We start from the raw sequence: 21,739 nt of genomic DNA, 5'->3' as shown, positions 1-21,739 counted from the left end.
TCCAATACAAAAACCCACTGTATTTCTACATTAGCCATGAAAATATGGACTCTAAAATTAAAAATACATATATAAAGTCATTCATAATCACTAAGAAATATGAAATACTTTAGTATAAAGCTGACAAAACATGTACAAAACTTGTAAATTAATAACTACAACACACTAGCAATCTTTTTTTTAAAGATTTTATTTATTTATTTAAGAGAAAGAAGGGGAGAACACCAGAGAGAGAGCATGAGCAGGGAAAGAGGCAGAGGGAGAAGCAGGCTGCCTGCTCAGTAGGGACTTGATCCCAGGACTCTGGGATTATGACCTGAGCCAAAGGCAGACACTTAACCCAATGAGCTACCCAGGTGCCCCACATAAGCAATCTTGAGAAGAAAGAGCAATGCTGGAGGCATCATGCTCTCTGATTTTAAACTATCATACAAAGCTATAGTAATCAAAGCAGTGTGGTATTGGCATAAAAATAGACACATATCTCGGGCACCTGGGTGGCCCAGTTGGTCAAACACCCACCTTCGGCTCAGGTCATGATCCCAGGGTCATGGGATCAAGTCCCGCATCGGGCTCCCTGCTCGGCAGAAAGTCTGCTTCTCACTCCCGCTCTGCTCCTCCCCGCCACCCCGCCACCCCCGGCTTGTGCTCTCTCACTCTCTCTGTCAAATAAGTAAATAAAAATAAAATCTTAAAAAAATACATACATATCTCAATGGAACAAAACAGAGTTCAGAAATAAACCCACACAAACACATGGCCAATTGATTTATGACCAAAGACCCAAGAATAATCAATGAAGAAAGGAGTCTTCAATAAATTGGACAGCCACATGCAGAAAAATGAAACTGGGGACCACGATCTTACACCATGCACAAAAATTAACTCAATGGATTAAAGACTTGAACCTAAGACCTGAAACCATCAAACTCCAAGAAAATATAGGTAGTAAGCTCCCTGACATCAGTCTTGGTGATGATTTTTTGGATTTGATACCAAAAGCAAAGGCAACAAAAGCAAAAATAAACAAGGAGAACTACATCAAACTAAAAAGCTTCTGCACAGCAAAGGAAACCTCAACTAAATGAAAAGACAACCCACCGAAGGGTAGAAAATATTTGTAAATCATATATCTGGTAAGAAGCTAATATCCAAAAATTTATAAAAAATCCGTATGACTCAATAGCAAAAAACAATCTGATTTAAAAATAGGCAGGGGCGCCTGGGTGGCTCAGTGGATTAAACCTCTGCCTTCAGCTCAGGTCATGATCTCAGGGTCCTAGGATCAAGCCCCACATCGGACTCTCTGCTCAGCGGGGAGCCTGCTTCCTCCTCTCTCTCTGCCTGCCTGTCTACTTGTGATCTCTGTTTGTCAAATAAATAAATAAAATATTTTTAAAAATAAAAATAGGCAGGGATGCCTGGGTGGCTCAGTTGGTTAAGCAGCTGCCTTCGGCTCAGGTCATGATCCCAGCATCCTGGGATCGAGTCCCACATCGGGCTCCTTGCTCTTCAGGGAGCCTGTTTCTCCCTCTGACTCTGCCTGCCACTCTGCCTGTGCTCGCTCTCGCTCTCTCTCTGACAAATAAATAAATAAAATCTTTTAAAAAAAAGGGGGGGGGGAATAAATAAATAAATAAATAAAATAAAAATAGGCAGAGGAGGGGCGCCTGGATGACTCAGTCGGTTAAGTGTCTGCCTTTGGCTTAGGTCATGATCCCAGAGTCCTGGGATCAAGCCCAGGGAGCCTGCTTCTCCCTCTGCCTCTGCCTTCTCCCTGCTTCTCCCTCTGCCTCTGTCCCTCCCCACCATTCATGCTCTCTCTCTCTCTCTTTCTCGCTCTCGTTCTCTCACTCTTTCAAATAAACAAATAAAATCTTTTTTAAAACATGGCCAGAGGGGGGGGAAAATGGCCAGAGGATTAAAACGGACAGTTTTCCAAAGAAGATGTGCAGATGGCCAAAGAGTACATAAAAGATGCTCAACAGCACTAATTTAGGGGCACCTGGCTGGCTCAGTAGGTAGGGTATGCGACACTTGATCTCAGGGTTGTGAGTTCAAGCCCCACGCTGAGCATGAAGCCTACTTGAAAAAAATTACTAATCTAATCATTGGAGAAAGGCAAACCAAAACCACAATGACATATCACCCCACACCTGCCAGAACGGCTAGTATGAAACACACAAGTTGGTGAGGATGTAAAGAAAAGGGAGCCCTTGTGCACTGCTGATAGGAATAGCAACTGGTACAGTCACTATGGAAAACAGTATGTAGGTTCCTCAAAAAATTAAATATAGAACTATCATATCATCCAGAAATTCCCCTTCTGAGTATTTATCCAAAGGAAAAACACACTAACAAAGAAATATATACACCCCATGTTCACTGCCACATTATTTACAATAGCCAAGATAGGGAAACTACCCAAGCATCCATCAACAGAAGAATAAAGGAAATATGGTGCGGGTGTGGGGGTGGGAGTGTGTGTGCGCGCGCGAGCACGCGTACACACAATAGAATATTATTCAGCCCTAAAAGAATGGGGAAATCTTGCCATTTGCAAGAATATGGATGGATCCTGAAGGCATTATGCTAAGGGAAATAAGTCAGAGAAAGAAAAATCCTGTATTATCTCACTTATATGAGAGATCTAAAAACAACAACAACAACAACCAAGCTCACAGTATAGAGAAAGATTGGTTGTTGCCAGATGTAGGGATAAGAGTTAGGCATTATGCCTCCATCAGAAAAGACGAATACCCAACTTTTATATCAGCATGGACAGGACTGGAGGAGATTATGCTGAGTGAAATAAGTCAAGCAAAGAGATTCAATTATCATATGGTTCGCTTACTTGTGGAGCATAAGGAATAACATGGAGGATATGGGGAGATGGAGAGAAGGGACTTGGGGGAAACGAATCAGGAGAGACTGTGGACTCTGAGAAACAAACTGAGGGTTTTAGAAGGGAGGGGGTAGGGGATTGGGTGATCCTGGTGGTGGGTATTATGGAGGGAACATACTGCATGGAACACTGGGTGTGGTGCATAAACAATGAATTGTGGAACACTGAAAAAATAAAATTAAATTTTTAAAAAAGAGGCAAAATTGGTGAAGGGAGTCAAAAAATACAAACTTAGGGGCGCCTAGGTGGCTCAGTGGGTTAAAACCTCTGCCTTCAGCTCAGGTCATGATCCCAGGGTCCTGGGATCGAGCCCTGCCTTAGGCTCTCTGCTCAGCGGGGTGCCTGCTACCCTCCCGCAATGGCCTGCCTCTCTGCCTACTTGTGATCTCTCTCTCTCTCTCTCTCTGTGACAAATAAATAAATAAATAAATAAATAATCTAAAATGAAATAAATAAATAGGTAGATAGATAGATGAAGAGCATGGTATGGGTGAAGAATAGACAAATATATCAGTGGAACAAACAGAAAGGAAATAGACCCAGGGCTCCTGGGTGGCTCAGTCAGTTAAGCATCCGACTCTTGATTTCAGCTCAGGTCATGATCTCAGGGTCATGAGATCAAGCCCCAAGTCAGGCTTCATGTTCAGTGTGAATCTGTTTGTTCATCTCCCTCCCTCCCGCCCTCCCTTCCACTCCCCACTTGCACGCTGTGTGCATGTGTGCACACGCATGCACTCTTTCTCTCTCAAATAAATAAATAAAATTTTACTTTCAAAAATATTGTGTTTGTTCATTTATTTATTTATTTGAAAGAGAGCACACAAGCAGTGGGGAGGGGTAGAGGGAAAGGGAGAAGCAGGCTCCCCACTGAGCAGGGAGCCCAACACATGGCTCCATCCCAGGACCCTGAGATCATGACCTGAGCCAAAGGCAGACACCCAAAGGACTGAGCCACCCAGATGTCCCTTCTCAGATAAATAAACACATCTTTTAAAAAAATGGAAAAAAGTTCTGAATAGACATTTGACCAAAGAAAATATACAGATGGCAAATGAACATGTACAACTATGTTCAACATCATTTTTCATTAGGGAATTATAAATCAAAACAATGGTGAGATACCATTATACCCCTATTAGAACAGTTACAGTCCAAAAGCCCAACAATACCAAATGCTGACAAGGATATGGAACAATAGGAGTGTTCTCATTCATTGCTGGTTTGAACGTAAAATGGTGAAGAACTTAGGAAGACAGTTTGACAGTTTCTTGTAAAGCCGGTCTTACTGTATGACCCAAAATTGCACTCCTACTTATTTACCCATGTGAACTGAAAACATATGTCCACACAAAAACCTGTATATAAATGTTTATAGCAGCTTTATTCATAATTGCCCCAAACTGGGAACAACTAAGATGTCCTTCGATAGGTGAATGGATAAGCAAATTGTGGTACATCCATATGCTGGAATATTATTCAGTGATAAAAATAAATGAGATATAAAGCCACAAAAAGACATGGAGGAAGCTAAAATGCAAATTGCTGGGCGCCTGGGTGGCTCAGTCTTTAAGCATCTGCCTTCGGCTCAGGTCATGATCCTGGGGTCCTGGGATCGAGCCCTACCTCGGGCTCCTTGCTCAGCGGGAAGCCTGCTCTCCCTTTCCCACTCATCTGCTTGTGTTCCCTCCCTCTGTCTCTCTCTCTGTCAAAAAAATAAATAAAGATCTTTAAAAAATTTTTTTAATAAAATAAATAAATAAAATGCAAACTGCTGAGTGACAGAGGCTAATCTGAAAAGCTGTAGACTGTATGAGTCCCACTATATGACACCTTAAAAGAGGTAAGACTATACAGAGACAATAAAACAAAAAAAAACAGAAGCTCAGGCCTAGGGAGAGAAAGGATGAACAGCTGAGGCACAGACGAAACTGTTCCGTATGAAACTGTAATGACGAATATATATTATTACGCATTTGTCGAAACCTAAAGAATGTGCAACACGAAGAATGAACCTTACTATAAACTATAATTAATAACAGGGTATCCATATTAGTTCATTGTAACCAATGTACTACACGAATGCAAGATAATAATCATGGGGAAACTATGGAGGAGACAGAGTGGTACATGGAACTACATGTACTATTTTCTCAATTATTCTATAAATCTAAAGCTGTAGTAAAAAAAAATTAAGTCAATTGTTTGAAATGCACTTAGCATACAATCTAGCCATTGCATTCACGTGCATTCGTCTCACACAAAATCCTTACACAAACAATCATAGCATCTTTATTCATAATAGCCCCAAACTGGAAACAGCCAAGATGTCCTTCAACAAGAGGTTGGTTAAGCCAACTGTGGTACATTGATACCAGGGAATACTATTCAGCAATAAAAAGGAACAAGCTATTCATATACCCAACAATCTGCATGAATCTCCAGAGAATTATGCTGTGTAAAAAAAGCCAGTCCCAAAAAGTTACCTACTGTATTATTCCATTTATATGTCATGCTTGAAATGACAAACTTATAGCTCAGTGATGGTCAGGAGTTAAGGAGGGAGTGGGGGAGGAGGGAAGTGGTTGTGTCTATTAAAAGGCAAGATGAGGGGTCCTTGTCATGATGGAAATGTACCTATGTCAATATCCTAGTTGTGATACTATACCAAGGCTTTTGCATGACGTTCCCGTTAGAGGAAACTGGGTAAATGGTACATTGCATTGGAATCTACGATTATCTCAAAATTTAAAAATTTATCTTAAAAAAAAAGAAAAACTTTTAAAGTAGGCTCCTCCTCCTTACCTCAAATGATCTGCCAGGCAGTCCTGGAACCAGAGCAGGGAGCCTCTGGGGTGATTTCCTATTAGCTGACATGTTCACCCTGGGTCTCAGCCCACCTTCCAAAGCTGGAGGGGAGTCGGTATATGGACTGCGGTCAGAATGAATGGAAGATCCCGCAGCCTCCAGTAAGGAGAAACCTCAACAGCTCCACAGAGACAGCAAGAAATCCTAAAAGGACAGCATCCGTGTGATCAGTGTCATTCCACATTTACACCACAAAGTTCAGCAACCCCCACTCTGAGCGTTAGGGTGGATTATGAAAACGATCAAGATATCTGAAGTCAAATGAATGACCTCAGAGTCCTTTATTCTGGGGCTGACTCCACAGGGAGCGTCACACCTTACCTAGCCAGCCTATTCCTCAATTCTAGGTTCAAGGTGGACCTGAGTTTGCAGGGAGGGCAGAATTGGGGCAGCAAATGGTGCTAAAGTCGATGGGGACCTGAGGGGTGACTGACAGGAAACTTGGAAACCTGGTAATCTGAATGAAAGGTATCTCTTCTGCCTTCTTCAATTATTTTTCCATTTTAGAGTGAAAAATCCCTCTTATATTCTTCTAGAGGAAGCTCTTAGCCTCTTCTTTCCAGAGACGGTTCAACATTAATAATATTTATTAATCAACAAATGGGGGGGGCATGTTGCTATTAACTTACACCAGAAAAGCATTTGACATTATTCAGGAGACGTTACCAATAGGACTCCAGCTAAAATTAGGGAAGATATAATCCATTTAAATATCACAAAAATCATTTACAAAACACAGCCCTGGACTATTATGCTAAAAAGTAAAATGAAGAAGCTATTGCCATTAAAATTATCAACAAGATAGGGATGTCTAATAGAACTCACAATTGTTTTGCTGGCTCTAGCTCACACCAAGGAAGATGAAACAATAAAAATGGATATTGCAAGGAAATGAAAATGTAGCTTTCTTTTGCCAATGATATGATTTTATACAAAGAAAAAACAGACACTACTAGCATTCATAGGGCAATTTGAAAAGGGGCTGGATACCAGATAAAATTATAAGAGCAGATAGTTTTCCCTCTACAACAGCAGTGATCATATAAAAATGGGAAAAAACCCATTACTAATGACAGCAAGAAATCCACAAAATATATTTAAGGAGTTGGACTTCTACAATTAAAAAAAATTAACAAATATAAAACAGTCACACAGATATACCATATCCTTGGATAAGATGTAATAAAAATGTCAACCCTTCCAAAATGCATTTTATTAAGGTAATATAAATAATAAAAAAGAAACACAAATCTCAGTAATAATAAGATGGTGTATGTAAAATTTTGTGGAATGTAGCTGAAGAGATTCTTAAAGAGAAATTCATGTTCTAAATGGTTTTTAACAAAGAAGAAAGGCTGAACATTAATGAATTAATATTCAATTTAAGAAGTTAAAGAGAAAGTGGTACAGATAAGCGCAGAAATTACAGAAATAGAAAACAAAGGTACATCAGAGAGGATCGACAAGGCCAAAAGTTGGTTCTTTGGAAAGACTAGTAAGATTCGCACGCCTCTGGGGAGATTGATAAGGAAAAAACCTAAACACACTCTACTAAGATTTGACAAGACGCAGCAAGGAATCTAAAAATTGACTATCCCAGAAACCCCCATCCCTGACCTGCACAGATTCCCATTCACCAGATTCTGCAACTCCCCACCAATGGACCTTCAAACTGACAATTCGTCATTCCCAAAAGCCAACAAAGCCATCACCTCAAAATCACTGATGACTGTCACGCCTTAAAACCTCGTGCACTCGCTTTAGCGCCGCGCGCCAACAAGACTTAAACGTCCTCTGAGAGCCACTTCCGTTTCCTGTCCTCACCCCTGACAGTGCCCCTTCTGTGGTGTTGGTCTCGCACACATCGGAATGGCTGTGATGCTGTGTGGTCTACTCACTCTGAGCAAGGTGCAGTTACGGATCTGCAGGGATTCTGTCCATGAGTGGCGTTGTTGGGCGAGGAACATGGCTGTGCCGAGGCTTTCCTCCATGGAGGCCGCCATCTTAGCGCCCATTCCGTACAGTGGGCTGTTCCACCGAAGGCGGGGGCGGGGGGCGTTGTTCAGGGCAAGCGTCCGGGAGAAGTTGGTCTTTGGAACTGGGTTCGGTAGGTCTGTGCAAAGTTTACAGAAGCGGAGGCGCCGGGGGCAGGGGAGATGTGACCTTATCTCTAAGGGAGACACCACTGGAGAGAGGGGAAAGAAGAGGATTAGTTTCCTCCGGGAAGATGTCACTCGGAGGAAAGGAGAAATTAGAATGGTACAGTCCCCACCCCCCACCCCCCACCCCGGGCTGATACCACTGGGCAGAAGAGGGAAGGAGTCGGTGTGGTACAGTTCTCTCCTTGGAGATACTCCTGGCAGGAGGTGGGGAAAGTTAGGTTATTGTTGATCCCCTCCTGGGTGATACCACTGGAGAAGAGTGGGGAGGAGTCATAGTGATACATTATTTTGATGTGCTGGAATTGGTGTAGAAGGGAATTGAAACCCCCTCAGTCTCCATTACTGCCATTACGCCCACTAAAATGATAGTGGCTAGAAATAATAATAATAATAACCTTTGATATAGACAACTAATATTTTTAAGCAAATAGCCAATAGAAAAATATTTTAAAAACATAGTAAGCATACTGTCCCCGAAAATACATCTCGGAAACATGCCCCTAACTCCTCCTGTCAACCAGTTTGCAGCCTCGTAATCTCTCTTACATGGGACTTTAGGAGCTACTATGTACTCTTGGGAGAGAAGAGAGAATTCTACGTGTTCTTCACCTCCGAACTCCTAATCTAAACATTCTTCAAAACCTACTCCTACATATACCCTTCCTGCAGGCCTTCTCTGACAAGAGGTAGAAGGCTCTTGTCTGTTGAAGGCATTTCAGACACAACAGGTAGGCCCTAGCTAAGCTTGGGCATGGATTGCTGGGTCCCCTAGGAACATTCAGACCCTCTGCCTGGGTGTCAGCACAACAATCGGGAGAATTAGAGTGTCACCCTCTCAGTATTTGTGAACTGAGTGGAAGAAAGAGTAGCAAATGTAAGAATATTATTGTAGCACACACACTTCTACAGAAATTTCCAAAATATTCTTGTCATGACTTTTGGGCAACATCTCTGATCCTGGACTGTGCTAACTTCTACCATCAATGCCTCCTGGGCTGAACTCAAACCTGGATCTTTTTCAACTCTACCAACACCTTGTTGCACTCTTGATCTAAATTCATGTGCTCTATTAATCATTTCATCATTAGTATCTCTGTATTTTGACCATGAATCCAAGATGCTGTTAACTCATTTACCATATGTGCCCCTTTTTTATAGACTGAAAGTAGGCATTTGTTAATTTTCCACTATCAATACCTCTCTGGTCTGTATCTCAACTATTAGACCAAGGTTGACTTTTCTACCATCAATGTCCTTTGGATTAGACCTCCAAAACAGACATAGGTCTCAGATGACTGGGTTCCAGCACAAACCTGAGAGGAAATTATGTCTGAAGAATAACAGAGGCCCAAGTTCAAGAACTGGACCTGAGGACCATCAAAAGTACAAGTTCATTCATGGTAGAAGATTGCTCCCGAGGCTGGGCTTATGGTCAGTAAAACAAGAGGGTGATTTCTGGCAAAGTCATTAACAGATGTTTTTAGATCAAACCAGGGAGATTGATGATGTTGAAAGTTCATATTTTCCTAAGGTAGAGACAGGGAATTGTTAATGGAGGCCCAGGGTTCTAAGTCAGAAGTGATGGTTTGTCACCTCAGAGAACAGACTATAAAAGACTGAGGCTTCTATGTGTCCTCTCACTCTTTCTCTCTCTGTATCTCTTCATCCCTCATATCACTCATTCTGGGAGAAACCAGCCGCTGTGTCATAATGACACTAAGGCAGGCAGCCTTTGGAGAGGCCCATATGCCAAGCACACCTACCAATAACCAGTGAGGAACTGAGGCCTCTAGCCTATAGTCATATGAATGAGCCAGACTCCAGCCTCAAGGACTACAGCCCCAGGCAACAACTTTAACTATAACCTCAGTTAGAGACCCTGAAACAGAATCTTGAACCCAAGCCTCTCCCAAGTTCTTAACCCCACAGACACTGTGAAATAATAAATGTTTGTTGTTTAAACCTTTACGTTTAAGAGTAATTGGTTGTGCAGCAATAGATAACAATATAAGCATTTAAAGTTTTGGTATTTTGTTCATCATGGATTTTTGCATTAATTTTGACTTTTGAAAACACTGCACTGGTGCACCTGGCTGGCTCAGTCAGTTAAGCAGGTTATGATCCCAGGGTCTGGGATCAAACCCTATACTGGGCTCTTTGCTCAGCAGAGAACCTGCTTCTCCTTCTCCCTCTGCCTGCCGCTTCCCCTGTTTGTGCTCTCTCTAATTAATTAATTAAATTTTTAAAAAGAAAACATTACACTGAATGATATTTATCTTGATTACTGAGTTTTTTTCATGCCCCCTTAAATTTTGCTTTTGGAGGTGACTCACCCTAGTCCTGGTCCTGCTAAGAAAACTTCTCTAAAATCATAGACTATCAGAAACTTTGCTATTTGAAATTATATCAATAAGAATAAAACATCCTACTCTGCCTGGAGGATCCAAGTCACTTTGACATAGAGGAGCAACTTCAATTTCCAGCCTAGCTTCAGAGGCTCAAATAAGGGGCATCTGGAGTGAACATGTCATATATATTTTTACTTGAGTGTTTCCAGATAAAAAGGCCCCTGAATCCATTTCACAGTCCAGACTTAATATTGACTCTTTTATATACCAACTTGCTTTGCTTTGGGCTAATCAAAACCCTGCTTCACTGAAATTTTTTTTAAGGTTTTATTTACTTATTTGTCAGAGGGAGAGTGTACAGGCACAAGCAGGTTTAGTGGTGGGCAGAGGATAAAGCAGGCTTCCCTGCCGAACAGAGAACCTGAAGTGGGGCTTGACTCCAGGACCCCAAATCATGACCTGAGCTGACCACCCAGGTGTCCCTCATTTAAGGTTTAACTTAACTCAACTCTTTCCCAAAACCCTATAGTAATCCCATTTCCTCCTTTGTTTGCAAAGTCTAAGGTGATCAACCATCCTTGCTTGCCTAAAACTGAGGGATTTACTGGGCCAAGGGACAATCAATGCTAAAACCAGGAAAGTCCCAGACAAACTTGAACAAGTTGTCTGCCCTAGGTGAGATTCCCTCACAGTCCTTATGGTGTGTGGTCTCCTTTGCTGCAGCAAGTTAACAGGCCCATTAATGTCAGACTATGGATGGGCCCCTGGTGGTCTTTATGAGGTAGGCTTTTTCAAGGTCATTAATGTTGGAAGGGTTCAGAGGTCACGTTTGAGATCAGTCCTGGTATACACTGATGGTGGAGTATTTAACAGACGTGCATTGAAGCTTCGGATCAAAGGGGCATTGATGTAGGAATAATTAATTGAAGGCTGAGTGCTAAACCATGTCAGAAAAGCACTAATGGTTGAAAGTTATCAGAGCTCTAAATCAGACCAGAACAATATTAGATGGGGTTAGAAATTGGTCCAGAGGAGGTAGAAATGTTAAAAGGGGTCCAGAGTTTAGATTTTGACAAGAAGGTCTTTGGTGGTGGATTAGATCACAAATGACCGAGTTCAAGGGCCAGCTGGATGAGCAGTGGTGGTGGAAGAGTTAACAGAAGCCAGCAATTTGAATCTAGACCAAGTCTGTGGGTTGTAGATAAATGGTACAGCTGGCCAATGGCCGTGTAAGAGAGGTGGGGTCTAGTTCCTGGTGGCCAATGAGCTGAAGCAGCAGCCTGTTACTAAGGAGAAGCTCCTGTTGCTATGTGCTGAGTACCAACGCCTTGAGAAATGAGCCAGCCAAAGGGACACCAGAGAAGCTGTAGATTGAAGGCACAGTTAGGGAATGGCTGAGCATAGGAGGCTCTGGCCTCTCCACTCAAATAAGGCTGCTAGGTCTGTAAACCAGAAGTCCCTATTGTCCAATGCAGGGAGGGGGCAGGGCCCGTCTGAGGGGGTGTAGATACCTGATGCTGTGTGAGGGGTAAAGCCTGGAGCTGCTCTGGACAGAGGACGCAGCTGGCCAATGACTCTGCGGGGGAGGCGGGCTTTAGTTTCCCTGGCCAATGAAATGTGAACATCCCTGTCACTATGCAGAAATAACTTTGCTGTACCAAATTATATCCATAAGAATGAAGCCTTTCCCTGTTGCCTGGAGAATCTAAATTGCTTTGATGAAAAACAACAAGCCTCCATGTCCAACTCAAGTGGGAGGGGAGGAGGAAACAGCATGAGGGGCTGCAGACAGGTGACACATTAGGAAGAAAAAGAAACAAATGAAATGTCATGATGTATTTTATTTAAACTACATATCCAAAACATCATTTCGACTTGTAATCAGTTTTTTAAATTGCTGATGAGATATTTGGCATCCTTTTTGTTGCAAATAAGTCTGCGAAATCAGATGTGTATTTTATACTTAACAATATGCCTCAGTTTGAATACTAAATTTCCACCAGAAATACTTGATTTTTTTTTAAAGATTTTATTTATTTATTTGACAGAGAGAGATCAGAAGTAGGCAGAGAGAGAGAGAGGAGGAAGCAGGCTCCCTGCGGAGCCCGATGCGGGACTCGATCCCAGGACCCTGAGATCATGACCTGAGCCGAAGGCAGCGGCTTAACCCACTGAGCCACCCAGGCGCCCAGAAATACTTGATTTGTATTTAGATTTCATAACATTTAAATTTGAAAACACAGATTAATATTCACAAATTCGTCCAAACATACTTGAAAAGTTTTCTGATAACTGAATTGAGTATCTATTTTATTTTAATTTTAAAAGATTTTATTTATCCATTTGACAGAGAGAGAGATCACAAGTAGGCAGAGAGGCAGGCAGAAAGAGAGGGGGAAGCAGGCTCCCCGCGGAGCAGAGAGCCTAACTCAGGGCTTGATCCCAGGACCCTGGGACCATGACCTAAGCTGAAGGCAGAGGCTTAACCCACTGAGCCACTAAACTAAATGTTTAGTTAAGGGTGCCTGTGGTTTAGTGGGTTAAGCCTCTGCCTTCAGCTCAGGTCATGATCTCAGGGTCCTGGGATGGAGTCCAGCATGGGGCTCTCTGCTCAGCAGGAAGCCTGCTTCTCTCTCTCTCATTGCCTGCTGTTCTACTTGTGATCTCTCTCTCTGTGTCAAATAAATAAAATCTTTTTAAAAAATAAAATAAATGTTTAGTTAATTCAAATAAATAACATTTAAAATTCAATTCTCAATCTCACTAGTTTCATTTCAAGTATTCCATAACCACATGTGGCTGGTGTCTACCATATCAAATGGCATAATTCTAGACAATATGCCACTGATGGTGGTCGAGTTATAGACGAATGGTTTTGAGTTGTGGACCAGGTAGGCGTGGATGGTAGAAGAGTTCACAGAAGCCAGGGTTGAAGATATATAAAAGATGGGAAACGGTGATGGATTGTTGACAGAAGCCCACCTTCAAGGACAGACCAATGTAGCAAGGATGGTGGAAGAATGAACAGAAGCCTGGGTCTGAGGTCAGTCCTGAGAGGTGTTAATGGTTAAAAAATAGAGTTTTCCAGTCACAACAGGATAGCAGAGACCCGTTTCTCACTGCTCCCTCCTGCTAAGCGCAACTATCAACCCTAGAAACGAAACAGGAGAGCATCAAGAGAAAACTATGAAGGGTGGTAAAAAAAAAAAAAAATTAAAGTGAGTTTGTTTTTTAAAAGATCTTATTTATTTATTCGTCAGAGAGAGATAGCATAGAAGGAAAAGCAGGCTCCCCACTGAGCAGGGAGCCAGATGCAGGGTGTGATCCTGGGACCCTGAGATCATGACCTGATCTGAAGGCAGATGCTTAACTGACTGAACCACCAGGCTCCCAAGAAGGTGAATTCATTTGGGATCCCAGGACTGGAGGAACAGTACAACTTCAGGGTATCTTACATTCCATCCTCCATCCCAGGAGAAGGGAACTCAGGCCGGGCATTTTCTAACACCCAACCTAGGAACACGAGGCAGCTCAAGGAGGTTCAAATGGAAGACCCTCTGACAACATGAGGCAAACCCAGTAACCACAAGGGGATGGACTGGGAGCCTTCTTACAATAAGCGGCCATGAGAAGTTCTCTCTTTCTCCATTGGGCCCCAGACTGCCCTCCCCCACCAACACTGCAGCAAGCAGGGGGAAGCTGTAAGAGGGAGGCAGCCACAGCAAGACACCAGGCCTGGAAAATTCCCCTTCCCTTGAAAGCCCCCAAGACCTGAGATTCCCTTCCCGCAATAGGAGGCACAAGGCAAGTGCATGAAATCAGCAAAAAGAACCCAACCAGGCAACCAGACTTGGAAAATCCTCCACATTACCAGGGGTACTGGGGCAAGCAGGCAGAAGCAGCAAAAGGGGCTCAGCCACAACAAGCATCATGCCTCAAGATGCCACTTTGAATGTGCGGGCCAAAGATTCCCCTTCCCTGCACAGAGACACCTGGGCAGCCATGAAGTAGTGATCAGGGGAGCTCATCACATCCCTCTACCACTGAGAGACCCCAGAAGTCTGGCCTGTAGAAATCTTTTCCACCCCCTCAGGCAGAACCAACAGAGACAAATGGAAGCCCCAGAGATACCAGATAGACCAAGCAGATGAAAATTACACCACAAACTTTCTGAAAATTAAACTTCCATTGGGGGATGGGGGATGTCTGGGAGGCTCAATCAGTTAAGCATCTGCCTTTGGCTCAGGTCATGATCCCAGGGTTGTGGGATCAAGTCCTGCATGGGGCTCCCTGCTCAGTGAGGAGCCTGCTTCTCCTTCTGCCTGCTGCTCCCCCTGTTTGTGCTTTTTCCCTCTGACAAATAAATTAATAAAAATTTTTAAAAAGAACTTCTATTATAACTACAGCACAAAAACTAGGTCAAAGCCCACATCCTAAACCTAAACAGGGTAATAAAAGATTTTAATAAGACGCAGAGTCTCCTAACATCATAGACAAATGCCTGGGATACAATAGAAAATTCTCCTTCATTCCAAGAACAAAGAAAATCACAACTTGAATGGGAAAAGAAAACCTGGTGCCAACACGGAGATGATCCAGATGTTCCAATTATCTGCTGAGGATTTTAAAGCCGCCATCATCAAAATGTTTCAACAGTTATAAAATCTGCAAATTCTCATGGAACAAACGAAAAAACAAGAAAAATCTCAGCAAAGAAATAGAAGTTGTTGTTTTAAACCCAATGGCAATTATAGAACTGAAAAATGCAATAAAAGAAATAAAAATATCACTAGATGGGCTTTTTAAAGAACAAAATTGAACTGAGTACCTTTAAACCTCTAATTGGCTTTATTCAATCATTAATGAATCTAGCAGTATCCCATCTATGCAATAAAAAACAGCTCTGAGGAGCTGTACAAAACATTAGATTTTTATAGGTAGAAGAAGGCAGAACAAGGAAGTTACTAGCAAGGAGTGAATTGTTTCAGACAAGGTCACCTTCCTTTGAGGAGTGACGGAGGTCTACAAGTAATTACCTCATTAGTGCTGACCAGGAAATTCTAGCTGACTGGTTTATATTACATTCCTGGGAGAGACTGAAACTGCAGTTAGGTTAGGAACTAAGTCTCTATTTGGTGATATGAGTTTAGCACAGGTGACTCCATTTTGGGGCCTGTCGTCCTCCCCCCGCCCCGCTCCCCACCACCATGGCCTCAATAGTAGAGTGGAGATGACAGAATATAGAATCATTAAATTTGAAAACTAATCAATAGAATTAACCCAATCTGAACAACAGAGAGAAAACAGATTGAAAATATTGAACAGATGGGGGACCAGGGTGACTCAGTTCTTAAGCATCTGCCTTCAGCTCAGGTCATGATCCCGCATTGTGCTTCCTGCTAAGTGAGAAGACTGCTTCTCCCTCTCTCACTCCTCCTACTTGTGTTCTCTCTCATTCTCTCTCTCTCTCTGTCAATTAAAAGAAGAAAGGAAGAAAGAAAGAGAGAGAGAAAGAAAGGAAGGAAGGAAGAAAGGAAGGAAATGCTGAAGTGAGAAACAGTAACAAAACACCTAGCATTCGGGATGCCTGGGTGGCTCAGTGGGTTAAGCAGCTGCCTTTGGCTCCAGTCATGATCCCAGTGTCCTTGCTCGGCAGGGAGCCTGCTTCCCCCTCTTCCTCTGCCTGCCACTCTGTCTGCCTGTGTTTGCGCGCGCGTGCACTCGTGCTCTCTCTCTCTAGCAAATAAATAAATAAAATCTTTTTTTAAAAAAAGCACCTAGCATTCATATCGTAGATGTTCCAGAAAGGTGACAAAAAGCGAGGCCAAAAGAACACTTGAATAACTGCCGAAATGTTCCAAATCTGTCAAAAGACACAAACCTACAGATCCAAGGAGCTGAGGCAATCTCAGTGGGATAAACCCACCCCAAATTCACATCAAGATATATCATAATTAAGCTTTTGAAAACTAAAGACAATGAAAATACGTTGAAAGCAACCAGAGAGAAACAAAGCATTAGCTCTAGGGGAACACCCATTTAAATGACAGCAGATTGGGTGAGGGAGTTGGGGAGATGTTGTTTAAGGGGACAAACCTGCAACTCTTAGATAAATAAGTTCTGGGTATCTAACGCACAGCGTGATGAATATAGCTAAGGGTATCATATCTGATGTGAAAATTCGGGGATTCAGGAGTGAAAGGTCAAGCAAGAATTCTTGAGATGTCTTCCGTGCAAAAAGGTGGTTTTATTAAAGCATGGTGACAGGCCCCATGGGCAGAAAGAGCTGCACTGGGGTTGTGAGAAGTGGCTGATTATACACTTTCAAGTTGGGAGGGAGTTAGGGATAATGTAAGTCTCTAAGGAATTTGGAAGCAAGGTTTGCTGGACCTTGAGGGGCCGCTGTTGAAGATAAGGTCATTTACTACCGTCTAGTTCAACCTTAGTCATGAGACCCTTCAGATGGATATCGGCAAGCCTATGCTTGGAGGATGACTGCTAAGATACGTCTTAGGGGGTAGAGATAAAGGAAGTTTCCAAAGGAATTTTTCTGTTAAGGAGATTTACAGGATCCTGGGGGGTTGGGATGATGCAAAGGTGGCTTTTGCCCTTAGCTAAGTATTAAGCTAGGGGAAGGTTGCTCTGCCTGTCTCAAGAACTTGTCAGTGGGCTGTAAGCAGTAAGGAAATTTATTTTTTTTCTTTTGCCCCTGCTCCCGATATCAATATCCTTGAATACTGCTAGGAGAGTAGATCTTAAATGTTCTCACCATAAAAAAAGAAAGGGTAACTGCGACAGGATGGAGGTATTAGCTAATGTTACAGGAGTGATCATACTGTAATATATAAATGTCACCCTCGACCGGCAAGGAAGACAAGAAGCCTGATTCGGTGTTAATGCTTCATTTCCGGTTTATTTCATCAACTTCCTTAGCTTATATGCGGCAGGGTGACCAATAAGGGGCCAAGCAATGGGGAGAGCCAATGAGAGTCCTGTTACTATGCTGATTAAATTTGAAACAGCCAATGACTATGTCCTCCTTTAGGCGGGCTTCACCAGAAAGTTTGTTGTATACTTGCAGCATATTTTGCTGGCAGTGAGCCAAGCGCCATCTTGTAATGGTGGGGACTTTCCTGGCCGGAGGCGGTCCCCGACATATAAATGTATCAAATCAACACATTATCCACCTTAAACGTACACAATGTTATATGTCAACTATATCCTAATTTTTAAGTTAAAAAAACAAAAGCTCTCAGTAAAAATGACAACAAAGGGGCGTGTGGGTGGCTCAGTCAGTTAAGCGTCTGCCTTCGGCTCCAGTCATGATCCCAGGATCCTGGGATGGAGCCCTGCTGTGGCTTTGGGCTTCCTGCTCAGCGGGGAGCCTGTTTCTCCCTCTCCCTCTGCCCTCTCTCAGCTCGTTCTCTCTTTCTCTCAAACAAATAAATAAAATCTTAAAAAAATAACAAAAATTTAAAAAAATTCAACCAAGTACATTTTGAAGATCTAATTGGCTTTATTGACTCCTGAATTGGACAGCAACCCATCTACCGTCTAGCAAGTCCGAGGGATTACAGAAACGGAAAAGTCTTTAAAGATAGAAGAGGCAGTGGGAAAAAGGAAATTATTAGCAAAGACCCCATGGTTTCAGGCAAGGTCACCTGCCTTGGGGGAGGGGGGGGTGGAATGGAAGGAGTCTCTCAGTAAATTTCCTATTGCTCACCAGGAAATTCCCAGGTTGACTGGTTAAAGGTTACATTACCAGGGGGTTGAAACTGCAGTTAGGGTTAGGTATTAAGTCTTGGTTTACTGACTTGGGGTCGTAACCCTATGGGATACAATTTGGGGCCGGTGGCTTTCTTTTTAACGCTGGTACTCTAGTAACAAAAATGTTCCTGAGTTATGTGACCTGCTGTAGCAAATTAATGGAGCCTAAGGAGGGGTCGTGAGAATCTCCGGTTTGTAGCCAGATGGTCAGAAGTACAGGTAATCTGAGCCTGTGACTGCCATCTGAAGTGTGTCTGTGGCAGGCTGGGGCGTGGGGGGGGGGGGGTCTTGTAGGACTGAACCCTTAATCTGCAGAGCCTGGGGCCACCTCCGGGTAAACGGAATCAGAATTGCCCGCAGTGGTGTCAGAAGCCCACCCCCGCCCCGCATTGGAATTGGGTCCAGGAACCCTACGTAGTTTGGTACCAGATACGTGGGATTTGCTAAGAATGGCCCTTGGCTACTGGAAACAAGTGGTTTGGAGAGGGAAGGATAAGGGGGTGGGGGTGGGGGTGAGGCAGGTTTGATTCTGGGGCGGCCACGTGGTCACTTAAGGTTTAGAGCCGAAGCTATGCGGTGCTCAGTTACTAAAGATAAAAATTACCAATGAAATTTAAAAATGCATCCAACTCGCAGGCGGTTGGTTCACTGAATGCATAAGGAAAGAATGAGAAGCTAAGAAGAAAACGAAGTAATAAAAGGCCAAATCTTCAATCCCTTGGTTATTGTCATCTGTAATAGCTAAACAAAAAGTCAGAGAGAATGCCGGCTCCGGCTCTGTTGCTAGCCCAAGCTCAGATTTCAGTCTAAGCTTCAGCCCCCGGCATCAAAGCCGCCCCCAAGGTAAAAAACCCAGGTGGGGGATGGGCAAAGCCGGGAAACGATTGAAACTGGCGGGAGAGGATCGGAGGGAGAGGGGGTTGTTTCCTTTTGTAGATAGGGGTGCCCTCAGCTTCCAGAAGAGCCTTTACCAAAATGAATTATGAGAATCATTTCCTTAGGAGCTGCGTCCGTGGTCTTTGAGTGCTGCTGAGCGGAAGAGCATGTCTGGTTTGATCCAGGACTCGCAGCTCACTCCCCAGGTCAAGATAAATGCTGTGATTAAGGGGCCCCCTTTCACGGGGCACCGCAGACAACCTTATTGTGGCAGAACTTAAAAACAGCTCCGGAAGCCTTATTGAATTTGGAGTCTCAGCTTCCCCTCCCGGGTCTTACAGATGCTAATGAACATTAGGGTCATTAACAAGTGAATGGGGGGGGAGATTCCGAGGGCACAATCCGAGGACTCTTCCCCCACCAGGTGGAAAAGTTTTTAACAGTTGTTTAGAAGTGGGGTAAAGAAAGCAAATAATTTAGGAGCAAAACGGGGGAGAGTCACGGGATTTGTCCCAGCAGGGCGGAAATCTTTAGATGGTTAGTAAGAGATGGGATGAATGAAACAGACATTGAGGGGGTTAAAGCAGAGGTTTTAATACAGCACTACCGAAGGTAGCAATACCAAAGCTATTACCAAGGGTTGGGTGGCCAGAAGGGACCCCACCACCACTACTGCAAGTATCCCAATATCAAAGGGCCTCAAACAATTCTGCTTTATTTACCCCAGTTAGAAGCAATTTGAAAAGTCAGGAGGTAGAGATTCCTATAAGAAACCCGACCAGCAATCCCATGGATCAATGGTTAGGCAAATTAATCGAGTTAAAAGTTGACAAAAGCCCTGGGGCTGGCTTGGTCACTGGAGCCTGCGAATAAATCTGGGGTTTGTGAGCGCAAGCCCCACGTTGGGCATAGAGATTAATGAAAAAATAACATATAAAAAAAAAAAGTTGACAAAAGGACCAGAGCCCCGTGGCTGGGTCTGTCTCTGAGGAGCCAAAGGCCTTTAGCATCAGAGTAGAAAAAATGGTAGGGGGATGGAGAAGTTTCTAGGACTCCTTAAAACAGAAGCCTTACAGATACAGAGCTGTAGTACCAAAACCTGCCGATGAAGTCTTAATGGAGGCTACGGTTAGAAATGCAAGCCAAGGGGAGCATGCTTTTCCACCCCAAAATATGCTTCTTTGGCTTGTGGATTATTTTAAGCTGCTTACTTTCAAGAAACAGCAGACACAGGTGAAACTCTGAAAATTGAATAGAGGTTACATTTGGTAAGAGACATTTACATGTATAAGAGAAATATCCATTTGCAAAAGAGTCTTTGTTACCTTACCAGGAAGAGGGTTATGACTCAATCTCTAGAAATTCTTTTTTTTTTAAGATTTTATTTATTTATTTGACAGCTAGAGAGGTAACAAAAGCAGGGGGAGAGGGAGGGGAGAAGCAGGCTTCCCGCTGAGCAGGGTGCCCCTCAATCTCTAGAAATTCTTATCCACAGAGAAGACGGTGACTTAACTGTGCATAAGAACCCTATGCCAGGGGCGCCTAGGTGGCTCAGAGGGTTAAGCCTCTGCCTTCAGCTCAGATCATGATCTCAAAGTCCCAGGATCTAGCCCCACATCGGGCTCTCTGCTCAGCAGGGAGCCTGCTCCCCTGCCTCTCTGCCTGCTTGTGATTGATCTCTCTCTCTCTCTCTGTTAAATAAATAAAATCTTTTTTAAAAAAAGATATACCAAAGTATCCTGTGCTCTGTTTCTTTTGTCTTTAGCTGAAGGTGGTATTTAAAGGGATGGCTTTGATCTTTTGGGGGGGGTGCAGGGAGTTACTCAGTTTTCCTGGTCTGTCCCATGTATTAGGGAGGTATACACGTGATTAAACTTGTGTTTTTCTCCTCTTGATTGGTCTTGTATTAATTTAGTTATCAGACCAGCCAAAGAAGCAAGAAGGGGAGAAGGGAGAACTTTTCCACCCCTACCTAAGGGCTGATAAAATTAAGGTGAAAGTTTGTAGGGGAATTGCTGTGTTTGAAGAGGCTTTATGTGAAGTGGTTGCATTTTTTTTTTTTTAATCTAATTGTATTGTGGAGATGGACACTGAAACTGACTGGGGAATGTTTCCTCTGCCCAACAGCATGACCCAGAAGGCGTGGAAGCCTGCCCTTCAAAGCAATGTTAATTGGACATGCTCAATGGGAATCAGTAAGATTGCTGGAGCCCATGGTGCAGCACGGGAGCTGGAGCGTGTAAGAGATTTCAGAATAGAGCGAGCCAGCCTAGATAAGAGTCTCTTTTAAAAATAGGGTCAGGAGGCCATCAGGGAGGAGGAATTTATGCACATACTCATTGAAGAAGCCATGAACTTTTTTTGAACTTTTCAGCCAGCTGCAAGCCCTCAGCCTGGGCTTAACTTTTCACCATGGGCCCCCTCCTGCCCCTGTCCCTCAGTCATCCCCAACTTCACTTTGAAAGGAACCAAAATGATTTAACAATTGTCAATCCCTCCTGTGCGTATGAACCCAAGGAATCCCAGTTAACCTAGTTTCGGGCCCCGTTTTCCCTGGGGGACCTGAAAGAGAGCTACACTGTACGGCTTTTGCCCCTTTCTTTGTTTTCCTTGGAACATAACTTAGATTTCTACCTGAATCTGTATCTCCTGAATTGCAAGTCTAATTGCTCAAATAAATGCCTTTTTGTTTAAATTCTCGGGGAATTCTTTCTTAGTCTTAGTCCGGGGAATTCTTTCTTAGTCCGCAAGCGCTGATAGGGACTAACAGGGAGCTTAGATTGGGCCTTACGGCAAAAACCAGTGAACGCCTCCCA

General features: G+C 43.3%; 1 protein-coding gene across 3 annotated transcripts in view; it reads right to left on the bottom strand.

Moving 5' to 3' along the window:
- The window catches only part of ZNF157 (zinc finger protein 157), a 34,620-nt gene extending 26,827 nt beyond the window's left edge, over positions 1 to 7,793 (bottom strand). Inside the window, exons 1-2 of one of the 3 annotated variants that reach the window (XM_059158067.1) lie at positions 7,669 to 7,793; positions 5,708 to 5,914 (exon numbers count right to left, since the gene is read on the bottom strand). In XM_059158067.1, coding sequence (XP_059014050.1) covers positions 5,708 to 5,779 — 72 coding nt within the window. In that variant the 5' untranslated portion in view covers positions 5,780 to 5,914; positions 7,669 to 7,793. The other 2 variants (XM_059158068.1, XM_059158066.1) reach the window with 2 other exon arrangements.
- Positions 7,794 to 21,739: the final 13,946 nt, after the last annotated feature.

The sequence above is a fragment of the Mustela lutreola genome, chromosome X, assembly GCF_030435805.1.
Source record: "Mustela lutreola isolate mMusLut2 chromosome X, mMusLut2.pri, whole genome shotgun sequence".
Lineage (NCBI taxonomy): Eukaryota > Metazoa > Chordata > Mammalia > Carnivora > Mustelidae > Mustela > Mustela lutreola.
The sequence above is the reverse complement of the archived record's forward strand: the minus strand, read 5'-3'. Positions and strand labels throughout refer to the sequence as shown.